The 15,503-nt window shown below is 37.1% G+C and overlaps 1 protein-coding gene across 1 annotated transcript; it reads right to left on the bottom strand.

Moving 5' to 3' along the window:
• Positions 1 to 1,889: 1,889 nt before the first annotated feature.
• cry1a (cryptochrome circadian regulator 1a) lies at positions 1,890 to 15,480 on the bottom strand. The gene is made up of 14 exons (XM_084406751.1): positions 14,524 to 15,480; positions 9,703 to 9,811; positions 9,311 to 9,453; positions 8,618 to 8,802; positions 8,357 to 8,445; positions 7,416 to 7,556; positions 6,982 to 7,293; positions 6,753 to 6,904; positions 5,208 to 5,410; positions 4,794 to 4,901; positions 4,305 to 4,400; positions 4,115 to 4,180; positions 3,920 to 4,027; positions 1,890 to 2,667 (listed from the first exon to the last, which is right to left on the bottom strand). Exons 1-13 carry the CDS (start codon positions 14,679 to 14,681, stop codon positions 3,927 to 3,929), a joined length of 1,863 nt encoding a protein of 620 aa, XP_084262877.1. The 5' UTR covers positions 14,682 to 15,480; the 3' UTR covers positions 1,890 to 2,667; positions 3,920 to 3,926.
• Between the last annotated feature and the right edge of the window lie 23 nt (positions 15,481 to 15,503).

The following is a 15,503-nucleotide window of genomic DNA, read 5'->3' as shown; positions in this document are numbered from 1 at the left end:
CCCTTTGTATTTGCCACTTCACTTTGTGTACTATTTGTACTTGGAGAGTAAAATTTGTTTCGTCTTTTTGTAACCTAGCTTTGATTTTTGCATTTTCAGAATTAAAAGCAGAAAGCAATGATTTATCACCCTACATTTACGCATTTGGCAGACGCTTTTATCCAAAGCGACTTACATTGCATTTCAAGCTACACATTTACATTATTAGTTCTTGCTTTCCCTGGGAATCGAACCCATGATTTTGACGTTGTAAGCGCCAACGCTCCACTGTTTGAGCTACAGGAAAACAGATACAGCAAATGCACCTCGAAAGGGAAATATATTAATTCTTATCTGCTGATTATTTGTTCTTTTTAAGACTGTATCTGACCGTATCTAGTATATCACTTGGTTTTAGTTTATATTCTCTCTTGATCTTTGATGACGTATCCCTTCGATAGCTCAGTTGGTAGAGCGGAGGACTGTAGAGGTTTAACGCTGTCATCCTTAGGTCGCTGGTTCGAATCCGGCTCGAAGGAGAAATTTTTTGGCTATGCGTTGTTTTGTTAGAAATGTAGTAGTTTGTTTTATCAAGTTGCAATCTTATATCCAATTATTGACGATTAATTATTGATATAGATATATATTGATGTAAATAAATTAAGCTTTTCATTGCTAGCCTACATAAAATAATACAAAGTGTAACTTACTAGATGGAAATAAATGTGTTAAACTTATAAAACTTAAGTATAAAATATATGGATAAGTTTCCCATGTTTAATGTTTAATGTTTACCAGCCTGGTTGTATTCTAACCATGAAATGCATTAATGCAATGCAATAAATTGTATTCTATTCAAGGTTCCCACACTTTTTGACAAATGAATTTTCAGAGCTGGAACTACCAATGTTAATATATTTTAAAGTTGAATGTGCATTGTATGCAAGCAGATCACATGAAAGAGAGAAACGGCGCTGCCATGTGGACATACACAGTATTTATTTTAACAGATTTTTACCTCTTCTTTCTTTTAATGACGGAGTTTCATTTCATCTGACACTTTTTCAGGTGATTCTTCTTGTCAGTTATTTATGTTTATATGTTAAGGGGTGACATGTCCTGTTTGTTATCCCTTACGCAACATTCATTTCATAACTAGACAGTGGTTGAACAGTCTCGACCGATAAGCTGTATGGTTTAAAAAACCTGCATTAATTCGCGTTAAGGACTGAATTTGACTCGCTATTCGCGTTTGGTGTGAAGGTTGCTAAGGAATATTGTATACGTCACCTCTTTACGCAAACGCTGAGGCGTGGCCAAGCTACTGTGTATTTTGAATCACTGCTAATGCGGCCTTTTAGCATAATACAAATATTTATCACGTTTATTTACACTCTTATTTATTTGTTTTGGGTGCTGGGATACAGTGAAAATGACGAGGTTTCTAAAAGCAAACTTTCGCGCGTTTCGCTGTCCTTGTGTTTTAAGGTAAGCAAACAATATTGTAAAGTTTGTAAGCACTTATATGCGTTATAGTATTTTACCTTTCAAGGCGTTTATAATGGCCTCAAAGTTGTTGGACACTCACTCCATCCTAAAAATTACACGAATTTCATTTGTTTGAAAGAAAGATAGCATGGACAAACCAAAGTTGGTTAGGTTTTAAGTTGTGAATCAAGAAATATTTTGCTTAAATTTAAGATTAAAAAAGGATTTGGGCCAATGATCTATGTTTTGGACAATTTGTGGTTGACCTTAGTGAGCAAGTTCATAGTTATTGGTAATTAGTAAAAACTAATTTATTTGTCTTTGTAATAGGTCATCAGCTATGCTGTGCAAGGGAATCAGCATTAGTCACCTGAAAAATGAGTGACAGAACAGCATCCTGTAAGTAAATGAGCGAGACAACGTACATTTACACTTTATTAAACAAGCACAATGTGAGAGGACGAGAAACACTGTGGTGAATTATATTCTCGAATAGTTTACAGCAATGGAGAGACACTCAAATAGAGAGGAGTAAACGGGGACTGAGAAGGTGGAGACAGATGTCAGTCTGAAGAGTAACTGAAAGATCATCACAAACGGCTGTAGTTGAGACAAGCAAAAGGAGAGTTCAAAAAACATAGTGCAACCAAACAGCCCGATGAGAGGCTAAGTAATGTACTGCATGGACAGTCTACAAATGCTTTAAAAGGTTCAATTTTATGTTTTCATAAAGAACAGAGTAAAATTGATCCACAATAATTCTTTATATCAAAAATATATCAATGGGTCTATGACTACATGAAATAGAGAAAGCACATACAATATTAAATATGTACATTTTGTATGTAAGTATTCATCAAATCCTTATATACACAAAAATTTAGTCCCAGAGAGTCCAAACATGAACGCAACGTTGATAGAACATTGCAGCTGTGCAGATTACAGAGCCACAACATAATTCCAATGTTGTCCGGATGTCGATGACCGCTTGGGTGAAGTCCCTGTGATAATGTACAGTCAGTTTTGAAGTGCTATGTGTCAATGTGCTTAGAGAGAGAATCATGCACTCCCTTGAATCGCTCCCGTCAATGGGATTTTGGTTTCTTCCATAAAAATGCAAAACATAACAACTCGAAAAAGGTGCAAAAAAAGACATCAGGCCTCTGCGAAGTCGTGTTGACTGCTGTGCATGGACCATTTCTAAAAAAAAACACACACAAAAATGACACATGAGGCTTCATAAAGCATAAGAACATGACAGTAAGAAAAACAGTAGTGCTTGAAAAAAAGGTGTCGTCTTTAATAAAATAAAAAAAAACATTTCATATTTTGGCATATACAAGTAATTAACTACAAAATACTTTAAAATTGTAATTTATATAATATGTGTATATTTAAATATATGTTTGTAAAATATACAGTGCTATGCATAAGTTTAGACACCCATGCTAAAGTTGACTAAAAAGAGGAATAAAAAATCATCTTTTGGAAATTGAACTTAATGCCTTAATTATAAAAATGAGGAAAAATCCAACCTTTAAGGACACCAATTTTCTTTGTGAATGAATAATGTATCGTAAATAAATAAATGTTCTTCCTTAAGATACAGGGTGCATAAGTTTGGACACCCCTATGTTAAATTCCCATAGAGGCAGGCAGATTTTTATTTTTAAAGGCCAGTTATTTCATGGATCCAGGATAATATGCATCCTGATAAAGTTCCCTTGGCCTTTGGAATTAAAATAGCCCCACATCATCACATAGCCTTCACCATACCTAGAGACTGGCATGGTTTTATTTCAGTTAGCCTAATAGCTGGTTTGATTTGCATTGAGAGATGATCTTATGGAAAGTACCCCATGCCAATCTCTAGGTATGGTGAAGGCTATGTGATGATGTGGGGCTATTTTAATTCCAAAGGCCAAGGGAACTTTATCAGGATGCATAGTATCCTAAAAAATAAATAAAAAAAATAAATAAAAATAAAAATCTGCCTGCCTCTATGGGAATTTAACATAGGGGTGTCCAGACTTATGCACCCTGTATTTTAAGGAAGAACATTTATTTATTTACGATACATTATTCATTCACAAAGAAAATTGGTGTCCTTAAAGGTTGGATTTTTCCTATTTTTTTTAATTAAGGCATTAAGTTCAATTTCCAAAAGATGATTTTTTATTTCTCTTTTTAGTCAACTTTAGCATGGGTGTCTAAACTTATGCATAGCACTGTATATATGTAAAATCAAAATATATTTAAATATATATATAATTATTGTAAGTATATGTATATATATATATATATATATATATATATATATATATATATATATATATATATATATATATATATACAATCAAAATACAAAATTTATACATTTAAATATATTTATATATATAAATATCAGTTTCATAATTAATGTTTTTGCACATATAGACAACCATTGACAGACCTGATGTTTAAGAGCTGCTCTGACGTTGGACTTTTGAGCCCGTGGCAGGACCAGACTCCTCGCTGTGTCGTTTTCCAGATGTCAGGATGGTGCTGTGCAGCCCTCGTCCTGAGAATGAGATTTAAAGATTATAATGCTAACTGTAACATCTGCATGACATTAGACTGGCCTCTGGTTAAATGTGGAGGTCTTTACCTGGCTGTACAGCAGGACTTAAGTCTTGCCTGTAGCATATTGTGCTACTACTGTTGCCTGCAAAACCTGCAACACAAACACTATAATGACATGTCTGGCATTTGGAAAAAGGAACAATGCTACTGAGATTTATTGACATTGTTGATAATTGCAGATATAGATATTGATGTTGTTGGTATAGTGTTTGTACCTTGCAGTGGCATGATGCTGGTTGTTTGGTGGTCTCCTTGTGAGTAAACCATCCTGCCGTGCCATTCACCTTGTGAGGTGGGTGGCATCTGATAGCCTGAGATGAATTAAAAAAAAATCAATCAGATATAGTACTGGTTTCTACAGTAACACAATGCTGTTTTTGCACTGAGGGTTATATAAGTTATATATATAAAAACAGTTGCAGCAACATCTCTTCTCCTCTTACTTCTTTCTTACTCCACTTACACGAGATCGCAGCAGTAGCAAACCACAACCATACAATCAATTACTGATGGCCAAATTCAAGTCCCGCCCTTCATTTATTTCTTGTTTGAGAAGCCATTCCACTATACGTCACAATAGGCAAGAAAAGACTATCGCGACTTCTGCTTCATGCCGACTTTAAGTTATGATTTGAGTTTTACTTAAGATGTATCTAATATCAGCATAGCTTGCATAAAAAATAAAGACGTTAGAGTGTGCAAACCTAAAGGTGCAGTGATTTCCTTGGTCACATCTCCTGTTTGGAATCCCATTAAGGTTGTGGAATTCTCACCATTTCCATTAGTGTTGGATGGCACTGTTGCCAGCAGTCCTGTAGGGGAATGAAGCATCAGTCAGAGACAAAAAATGAACTCGTTTCAGATTCTGTTAATTTTCTGTTAATTCAGGTATTAAATCACATTCAATTTACGCAAATCCTTTCAAAAATGAATAACCTAAATCAGCCCTCAATATCCAGAAGCTTAAGAGTTCAGAAGGATTAAACACATTTTTAATGTGGATTAAACAATTTTTAACAAGTTACACCAATAAATGAGGCAGAAACCTATAGGGCAATATTGCGAGAGCGGGGTATGGGTTAGTGTGGCATTTTCATTTCCCTTAGTTTCTGTCTTACCCAGGCCATGGTAGCTGGACAGTTGCTGGTAGATCTGTTTCATACGCTCTATGTTGAGGCGGCTTGCCTCTGCGTGATGCACCATGGGTTTGGGGTAGTGTACACCAATTATACATTTGGCTGCTTTCTGGACGCTTTCAGGAGCATTCCAGGGGTCGTAGATATACTTGGCTGGGAAACCCCTCAACACTGGCAAATATCGCCTTCAAGAGAAAAGGGGAGTACATTATATACATATATAATGTAATCTATTACATTATAACATTACAATTTCTGGCTGTTATCTGTGATCAGGCCAGCAAGTCTTTGTGATGTATCGAGAGCTATGGTATCCAGGTTAATGTCGGCATACCACCACGTAGGACGAAAGACATCCAACAGGTGTAACTGTCGACGCATGAGGAAGCTGTCTGAAAGGGATGTCCAGGCACTAACCTGGATTGTATCCCAAAAAACCATGAAACTACAGCTGCCCAACTCACTGCAGAATTAAACGGGCACCTCGACTCTTCTGTTTCCACCAAAACTGTTCGTCGGGACGGAACTCCACAGAGTCGATATTCATGGTCGGGCTGCTATAGCCAAACCTTTGGTCACTCGTGCCAAAGCCAAATGTCGGTTTCATTGGTGCAAATCTTGGGCTGTGGACAATGTGAAACATGTATTGTTCTCTGATGAGTCCACCTTTACTGTCTTTCCCACATCCGTGGGAGTTACAGTGTGGAGAAGTCCCAAAGAGCCTTAACACCTGGACTGTTGCGCGGCCAGAATGAAGCACGGGGTCAATCAGTGATGGTCTGGGCTGCAATATCATGGAATTTCCTACTGTGCTTGATGGGCGCATCACTGCCAAGGACTACCAACCTATTCTGGAGGACCATGTGCACCTAATAGTTCAAACATTGTACCCTAAAGGGGGTGCTGTGTATCAGCAGGATAATGCACCAATACACACAGCAAGACTTGTGACAGAATGGTTTGATGGACATGAAAGTGAAGTCCCATGGCCTGCACATTCACCAGATCTAAATATTCTGAGCCACTTTGGTGTATTTTGGAGGAGCAAGTCAGAAAACATTTTCCTACACCTGTATCACATAGTGACCTGGCCACTGTTCAGGAAGAGGAATGGCTCAAAATCCTTTTGGCCACTATGAAGGACTTGTATATGTCTTTCTCAAGACGAATTGATGCTGTATTTGCCGCAAAAGGAGTACTACACCATACTAATACATTTTTAGTGAGGTCTAAAACCAGGTGTTTCAGTTTCATTGTCCGACTGGAAATTCTTTGTTTTTGCATATGTTCATAATTTCTTTGTATTACACCCTTGCCCACAATTATATCAATGCAATTTGCCATGTTTTATTGTGTTATCACAAATAAAATAATTGACTCCAAGCACAACTACACAATATGTTTAAAAAAATATATATATTATTTGAATAAAGGGTGAAGAAGTCAATTTGCCTAGGCCGGACTTTGTTCAGAGCCTAGACCGTTTTTTAAATTGTTCTTTGTTTACACTGTAGAATTCTAACTCACCGTATGTAGTCTCCGTTGGGGTCGGGGCGACGGCCGAAGCTCACGGGACAGTAGCAGTGGAAGAACTGCTGGAAGAAGGAGCTGCAGGACAGCCACATCCAGCTTCCTGCATTCACACTCCAGTCAGCATCCAGCAGCAGCTCCTCAAAGACCTGTGAAGACAGATGCATGTGAGTGCTGTCATATTACTAAAATACCTAAAATAATCACAATAATGAGCGCTTTTTACTTTCATGCCCTCCTCCCAGCTGATCCACAGGTCTCCACGGGTGAGGAAACAGGCGACTGCATGTCGGGCCAGATGGTGGATCCAGCCCTCTTGCCTCAGCTGGGTCATGATGGCATCGATCCAGGGGAAACCTGTCCTGCCCTCAGCCCACTTGGCTAAAGCCTCCGGGTTTTTGTCCCATGGGATCTGCACACAAATGGGGTTGCCTTCCATCTTGTCGAAGCGTGGGTTGTTGGTGGCGGCCGTGTAAAAGAATTCACGCCACAGTAATTGGCCATAAAGGGACAGAGGAGGTGAGCTGTTCTTTTTGACCTGTAGGGAAAAAGTGTAATTAACATAAGTGATTATTGAGCTAGCGCTCTACATGTTCCCTGAGTTAGAACCGTTAGAAACATAATTTGAAGTACATAAGATACATATGATGAAATACTGACCTTTCTGTAGAGATCTGTGAGTTTGAAGTAGAAGAGTCGACAGGAGAGGCAGCCAAATCTTAAATATGGACTTAAGCCAGTGGGACTGGCCAGCAGTGAATTGGCATTCATTCTTGGACGCTCAAAGTTGGCCACCCAAGCCTAGAAAAAAGGTATTTGCTATGAAATAATCATTTATTGACTGCACTCAACAAGGATGGCCAGGGGCTAGTTTGTCTTACAAACATAACATTTCGTTTTCTGTGATGTTGTTAAACAAGTTATTTAAATGGCAAACATACACTACCACTCAATAGTTTTAGTATATTTTAAAATCAAATTTTTCTTTTCCTGATGGCAAAATTGAATTTTCAGCATTCAGCATTTCAGCATTAGAAATCATTCTAATATGCTCATTTGGTGCTCAAGAAACTGCTTAATTTGTTTTCAGGATTCTTTGAAGAATAAAAATAGAAGTATTTTGTAACAATTTAAATGTCTTTATTGTCAAGTGTCTTAATTTAATGCATCCTTGCTAAATAAAAGGTTATTTTTTTACTTGCTGACACCAAACTTTATACGTTAATGTAAATGGTGAGTTTTTTTTTTCTTATGTAGAATCTGCTAGAATGTGATACTGAAAGCATCAGTTAAAATAGATCAAATTATTAACAACTCAAGTGGGTTGTTGTGTGTATATATACGTGTATGTATATATATGTGTATATATATTTATAGTTTTTGTATAGTTATATTATAACTGTATTTTTCAGATATTATTGCAAATTAATTTTTTAATAAAGAAAACATTTAATGGAAAAATACCACTTTATGACTTAATTACTTTTATTTAAAGTAGTTAGGTATATATATATTAAATTGTGCATTTATGATCTGTGTTTTTAGATGCCAATATTATTAATCCTACAGTTGTGCATGTGTGATTATGGAGTGTCTCTAACCTTCCTCTCCAGGTGCCTCTCTAGACGAGTGAGGGCCTCTGTTTCTCCTCCAGGCCACACGGCTGAGGACAGGCCCTCTGTGTCAAAGCCTGTTTCAGGAAAAACATTAACAATTACACTTTTTACATCGAAGCCTTTTAACATAAATACAGTTTGAACTGGTAAGTCTGATTCCTTATGCGTTTAAGGATGTATTAAGTTAAGTATGATACACACTTTAGCTTGAAGATTTTTATTTAATTTTAGAGACAGCAGACTGACCAAGCTCTTCCAAAGAAGGAACCCCGAACTTCTCATCGTGGTCATCAGAGACAGGAGTGGTGCACGCCCCCATGACTTCTGCTGTGATGGTCTCTGCCGGGATCTCCACAGACTCCATCCTGCTGATGAGGGTCTGGTAGCGCTTGTACGTGAGTGGAGACTGGCCTCCATTCAGCTCAATTATCCTGAGAGACAACAATCCACCAGTGAGTAAGAAAACAAAAAAGTCATTACAGTTGACTCTTCGCTAAGCCCTGCCTTTAAAATGACCTTAACAACTGTTGCCATGCGCCATATCAGAAAAGCTTTCGATTTTTTCTAATGTCAATCTCTGCTAGTTCTGTGCATTTGGGTAGTTACAAACATAATTTTAAAAACGCTATCTAAAAATATGATAAAATGTAGCAGAGGCACTTGTAATGCTGACACAAGATAGCAAGAGAGGATATACATTTGCTCCAAAGTAAATTAGGGGGCTTTTACATTACAGTTTTCAACTAAAAACTGAAAACTTTTTTTGCATTTTGGCCGTTCATTTACACGACAATGGTGTTTTGGGGGCCTGAAATCTGTTGTGTTGCAAAGTGCAAGTTATTGGAGGTTGGTGGAGCTTAGCAAAGGGTCAATAACTACAAACAAAGTAATTATGGAGCAAAAGTTCTGACAAAGTTGGATGAATTTAGAAGTACGTACTTGTCCAGATCGTAGAGCGTGTGAGAGATGCGAACAATCACCTCCACGCCTGCCTCATTGGCCAGCTTCTTGATGGCTGCATCTCGCTCCTTTCCAAATGGCTCTGAGTCGTACTCGTAGGACAGACGAGTAATGTTCCACTCCTGGACACGTTACAATAACATACCATTAGGGGGGCGCAAAAGATTCATCCATCTTTGGTGATATGGTGATAGAGAACCAAGTCACAAAAAGTATGGAAGATTAGATGTAAAGTGTCACATTTAAAGGATAAAATGTATATTTTGCCTCAATTCTATTCCATCCAATCCAGAAATGTTATCCTGGTGCAAGACTATTACTTTAGAAATCTAACAATTCAGTCAGTTGAAATTGCAAATTGAAAGCTGGACCTTAAACAGCCTGGGGAAGACATCGGTGGGTTGGCCACGGATAACGAAGAGTCGTGAGTTTAGTTTGCGGAGGCTGGCATCCAAGTCTTCCAAACACTGCAGTAAAAACCTGACCAACAAGAGACATGATATTTATAGCCACATACTGACAAATAATATCATGCATTGCACATAATATAATTCTAATAATAAGGCAGGTCTGCTCACAATAACTATTGCAGTGCTATTGCACTGTGCAACTGTAAAATGTTTCAAAGAAGGCAAGGCATTGAACGAGGATAGGGTAAAAAATAACTATCCACTGACAGAATAATGGCTATAATTATAGATAATTACTTGCTGAAGCTACAGCACATTGCAAACCTCACCCATTTTTTTTATTTATGCCATTAAAATCTAATTCAGTTTTTATATAATTGATCATTTTCATTTTGTTTTTAATGATACACATGATAATTGATTAATTAATACATTCCTGCTTTGGAAAATAGGGGCAAAACTTAGGACATACATAACACCTGAGTCACACCATTGACTTGAGTACTACTTACAAAGAGCCATGCTTACAGTGAAAGAAACTGCTAACTGAACACTGATATTTTAATTGAGACGGCTGCCATTAAAACAGACTGCTGCCCTTATATAGCTTGCATTGTGCATCAATTAATCACGCACTCCAATGACCCTGAATCAGGTAACAAGACTTTTAACTACTGTTAAAATTATGTATCTTTGGCATTGCTAGCACCATGCTCTACTATGAGCAGTGCAGTCATGTGTAAAATGTGCCATCAGAAAGCTGTGGATGGTTGCTGGTGCATTGATACAAGGTTGCTAATGTGTTCTGAGTGGTGTTTAATGTGTTACTATGTGGTTAATAGTGTTTTGGGTGATTGCTTACTAGTCCAAGTCAAAAATAGGCCACATGAGTCTCACATAAAAATGTTGTGGTTCCCTCCTTCAGTGTAAGACTACAATGTTGCACTATTTGAGGTATCTTTCATCTCTCATCCCATCAACAATGTAGACGAGTTACCTGCCAAATTGTTAATTTTGCATTTGCAAACTGCACCAGAGATTTATTCATTCACTTTTTAAGCACTGGATAAGAATTTAACGATAGCAACTTATATACGGAAACATATTGGATAATATGTTTATTCAGTGAAATAGTGAGTTCTCTGAATGGTTCAGTCCATGATTGATATGAAGACTTTAATAATTGGATAATATGTTTATTCAGTGAAATAGTGAGTTCTCTGAATGGTTCAGTCCATGATTGATATGAAGACTTTAATATTTCAGTCTGATTCGCCCATTGGCTTATTGGCTCATTATGAACCACGCCATGCGAGCAATTTGATCGCAAATTGCACGGAACATTTTTTGGTGTAGTGCTGTTGAAAAAGTAGTGCAGGAAACCCAATGGATATTTGAAATAGCAAGCAGCAGCAATTTTAAGAGCACTTGGCCATGATGCAGTGTGTTGTTGACCCAGAAACCCAAATCCTGTTGTCTGCAGGTTCTCGCATTAAAGATCTCAACCTTAAATGCTGAGTAAGAGGAAAGCTCCAGCCTCCAAAGCTAACCTCTTCTCAACCCCCAGACTACCTCAAGTAATCCTGGCCAAACTATACTCGATCTCAAATTAAATCTCTCTAAAACTATGTGGTTGTCACACAGTCAGACAAAAGAATGTTATGTAATTTGCATTTCAAGGATTCCTGTCTGGGTCGTAGTGCAGATCAGAGGCGGCAGAAACTAGTTTGTGTCTTGGCCATGACAGTTTTGTATCATTTTAGTACAAAATCTATTTTGTTCTTAAAAAACATAATCCATAAGACATATGATGGTGATGTTTCTGCCTGGACTATAAACTAACCAAAAGACGCTAAAGAAGTGACCTGGTGCTCTACAGAGTGATCAATCAAACAAACATTTATTTAATGTCACATGGATTATGGTCTGTTTGAGAATGATTCATCATGGTCTTTGATAAACTTATAAAAAAAGAAAGAAAGATGGATTAATATAATAAAATTCACCTGAGCCATGTTGATAGTCCAGTTGGTCATGGGACAGTAAGCAAAAACCTAGCAACGAACAACCTTGCAAACACATAAAACTACCCTGGTGACGCCCTAAACTCATGGCAGCAGGTGTGCATGGGTAAGCAGCATCATTCATTTATGCAATTTTCTGCAATTATGAGTGGCGAGTTTTGGGAGCAGACCAGATAATATTCCCATACTTTCTCACTGAGACATTCATTGGTATCAACTGCTCAAATTTTTGTTGTAAAATTACACTACAAAACCAAAAAGACTTATCAGGCAGCTCTTACTGTAACACAGCATCATATAATCAGGTTTCATCTCTGTGTGGAGGAAACGTGTTGTAGTAAGACCAGTCAGCCATTTGTGTAGAAAATTGTGTATATACACTAAAGTTCAAAGGTTTTTGGTCTGTAAGATTTTTTTAAAGAAATCTCTTATGCTCACCATGGCTGCATTTATTTCATCAAAAATATAGTAAAAACGTAAAATTGTTACTTTCACACATGTGTGTTTTTGTAGTTTACACTGAGACGATAACGGTATTGTTTTCAAAAACTTGTACATTTGAAACCCGTTTGAAAAAAAAAAAGAATAATACGTTTTTAGTTGAAAAATAGAGACAGATAAAAACTAGAACTTAGAAGAAAATAACTAAACATAATCCTGACATCTCTCAGTTTTGGACCTCACTATATCAATGTTTACAACTGATTCATGCAGTCAGTGATAATGTGTAAATCCCTGTCTAAGCCGCAGCCTCCCTCTCTTTGTCACTGACTCGCTGCCCTACGATTGACCGCAGTGTCATGTTATATGACTAGCTACAGCATTGTTGTAATGATTGCAGAGATAATATAGTGCATCAAGTTCACATGTGAAATTAAGTTTGTAGTGCACATTAGCAGTCAGTTCTATAGGTGCAGAACAACATTTTGATATATTTAAATAATATGAAATGTGTATATGTATATTTTTCCCCTCAATATTTTAATAACAATTAAAAATATATAATCACACTTTCCAGAGCCAGTATGGGAGCAAATACACTTGCAATAACCAAACAGGCATAAAATGACATCTAAATTATATTTGTATTAGTTTATTATTTTATATAATGTAAATTTCACCATTTATTTTCCCCAGTTCATGTAAACTAGATCCGATCAGACCTTATTTTGATACCATGGTGAATAAGTAGGTCACTACGTTAGCATATTGTAGTAGTCATTACGATCACTCTCTATAACACTGATGATAATCCGCTCTCTTGTATCTCCATTGAGTTGGGATCAGAAATGGGTCAGAGCAAACAATCAGATCACCTGTGCTGCCCAGCAGTTGACCTCGCCACGAGTGTGTGAACACACATTTATAGACACCGATACACATGGACACACCACCATGTGTTTAGATATATTGCACATGGTTAAAAAGCTTTGAAAACACAAGCACTGAAACTCATCATTTACTCATCCTCATTTTTTTCCCAAACTTATATGTCTTTGTAACTTGGACCACATAAGGAGACATTTATAGAATGTCTAAAGCTGCTCAATAAATGAGTGAATAGTTACATTTCATCATTTAAGGCTATCATGTGACTTCTGAAGACTTCTATGAATATACAGTGATATTTTTTTTGTCTTTTTTGCAGTTTACAGTCCCAAGTTCTCATCTACTTTCATTGCAAGGAAGAGAGCAGCATGAATATTCTTCAAAACTCCTTTTGTGTTCAACGTTGTTAGGTCAAACCATTTGGAACGACATCAGGGTAAGTAAATAATAACAGAACTTTTGTTTATGGATAAACTATACATTTAAGAGTTTGAGGAGTGTAGTAAGCAAGCATGGGTGTGGTTAACTGATGCAAGGGTCTGTATGTAATATTGCATGACTCGAAACAGACCTAATGCATTTGCCTTAGCTTTTGCATAAATGCAAATGCTACAAATATATAGTGAAAATCTTTCATCTTTTAATGAATTTTTGTATTTATTTGATATTACTTGATGCCTCTTGCTCAACCAGTCAGTACACTCAAAAAGTTACAAAACATACTAGTTTCCCTTTAGTAATTCAGATACTAAGACATACTGTAATACATACTGACTGCAGTCAGTCACTCATTTGTATCTCTAACCAGTCTGTAAAACCACTAATTGATAAGTGATAAATTGTCAAGATTTGTAAAAATGTCTTTGTTAAAATTGTCCATAAGTCATGCATGTTGTTATTACTATATAGTAATATAGACTGGTAATTCTATATTTTAGACTGGTAATAGTTTTTTTTAATAGTAATAGTATTTTAGACTGGTAATAGTTTACACCGATAGTTATAAATTATAGTATCATTATGCATATGTAAACTAATGGAGGTTCTGCAGTATTTTGAGTTAAGTGCATCAGTTTCATTGAATGACAGTGATGCCATTGTAATAGAAAAGAACTGATAAGAGTGGTGTAGAATAGATTGTAGATTATACAGATTGTAATAGAATTAGAATTAAAATGGAATGGATACAGAACAAAATTAGATTATGAGAGAATAGATGTAGAATTGACTAAATTGAAAATTAATAGTAGAATAGAATAAATATGGAAAAGATTAGACCAGAATCGATCAATCATAAAAGAATGTAATAGTAATTTAGAAAGTGTGTGTTTGTGTGTGTGTGTCATCCTTTATAGCACACTACTCCAAATAATCTTGTAATGAATTCCAAGCAACTATATTTTATTATTTGGCATATTTGATCCATTACCTCCACCTGCTGATCCCGACGTTCGATGATCCGGCGAACCAGGGGTCAAGGATGTACACACAGCGGACATTGTGCGCTCCCTGGATGGAGTCTCTGAGTGATGGATTATCGTGGAGCCGCAAGCCCTTCCTGAACCAGTGGACCGTATTTACCACCATTACTCCACTCAAGTCCCTTTAACCGTTTTTAGTATGCTGGGGTGAAAGGTTACAGACCTCCTTAACGTTGCTCTACTGCACTCCAAAGAAGAAACTGCTTTCAAATGCGTGAAAAACGACAAATATTGCAATAAAGTCTATATAAATGAGCGTTCAAATTATTCTGGATATCTCCGGGGGGAAAAAATAATTAGCCTTGCTCTAACAAAACACTTTCCATCATTATGTCAAGTGATTTGGAACGCGACCACAGTTGAAGCATTGGGACACGAGCTGGATAACCGCGCAACAGCCGAATACACGACTGGCTTTAGGACCAGGACGCAACGCAAAGTACGCTTCCCTGTTGTATAACTTGTTTTTCTGAATTATCCAAAATAATCAACAATACTGTACATGTTTTATATATCGCATGTAGAGCAAGTTCAACTTTGAGTTATATTCAATCTCAATGCGTGTGGTCTTCCAGCTGAAGTCAACGGAGTCCGACGTACGAGCCCGAATCAGCGCGATTATGTAAATATCAATATGTGCTCGAGCCCATCGTAACCGCGTTACAGGCAGTAAAATAAAGCAGTATCCCGCATGAAATGACACCCCGTATTAGGTATCCTTCGTGTCTTGATTTGTTTTCCTTCAAAGTTACGAAAACTTGTAAATATTTTCCCACGGAGAAGGTTCCACACACTTTCGTCCATGCAATTCAGACTGTCGACTAAGCTCCACCTTAATGATTGCGCACATGAAGTAGCGCGCTCTGCTTTGTCAAGCCCTAATATGACGTAGCTGGTCATCAGTCACGTTTCTTTGGTGATCTCTGGG

The sequence above is a fragment of the Rutilus rutilus genome (genome assembly GCF_951802725.1).
Source record: "Rutilus rutilus genome assembly, chromosome: 4".
In the NCBI taxonomy this organism is placed as follows: Eukaryota; Metazoa; Chordata; class Actinopteri; order Cypriniformes; family Leuciscidae; genus Rutilus; species Rutilus rutilus.
This window is presented reverse-complemented; position numbering and strand designations above follow the sequence as displayed.

Bases quoted from the DNA above. Each gene is read 5' to 3' on its own strand.
- cry1a (XM_084406751.1), bottom strand. From the start codon at position 14,681: ATGGTGGTAAATACGGTCCACTGGTTCAGGAAGGGCTTGCGGCTCCAC. The intron at 8,446-8,617 runs GTCAGTCTGCTG...TTCCTGAAACAG, and splicing joins TCCTTCTTTGGAAGAGCTTG to GCTTTGACACAGAGGGCCTG. The intron at 6,905-6,981 runs GTAAAAAGCGCT...CTGTCTTCACAG, and splicing joins GCTGGGAGGAGGGCATGAAA to GTCTTTGAGGAGCTGCTGCT.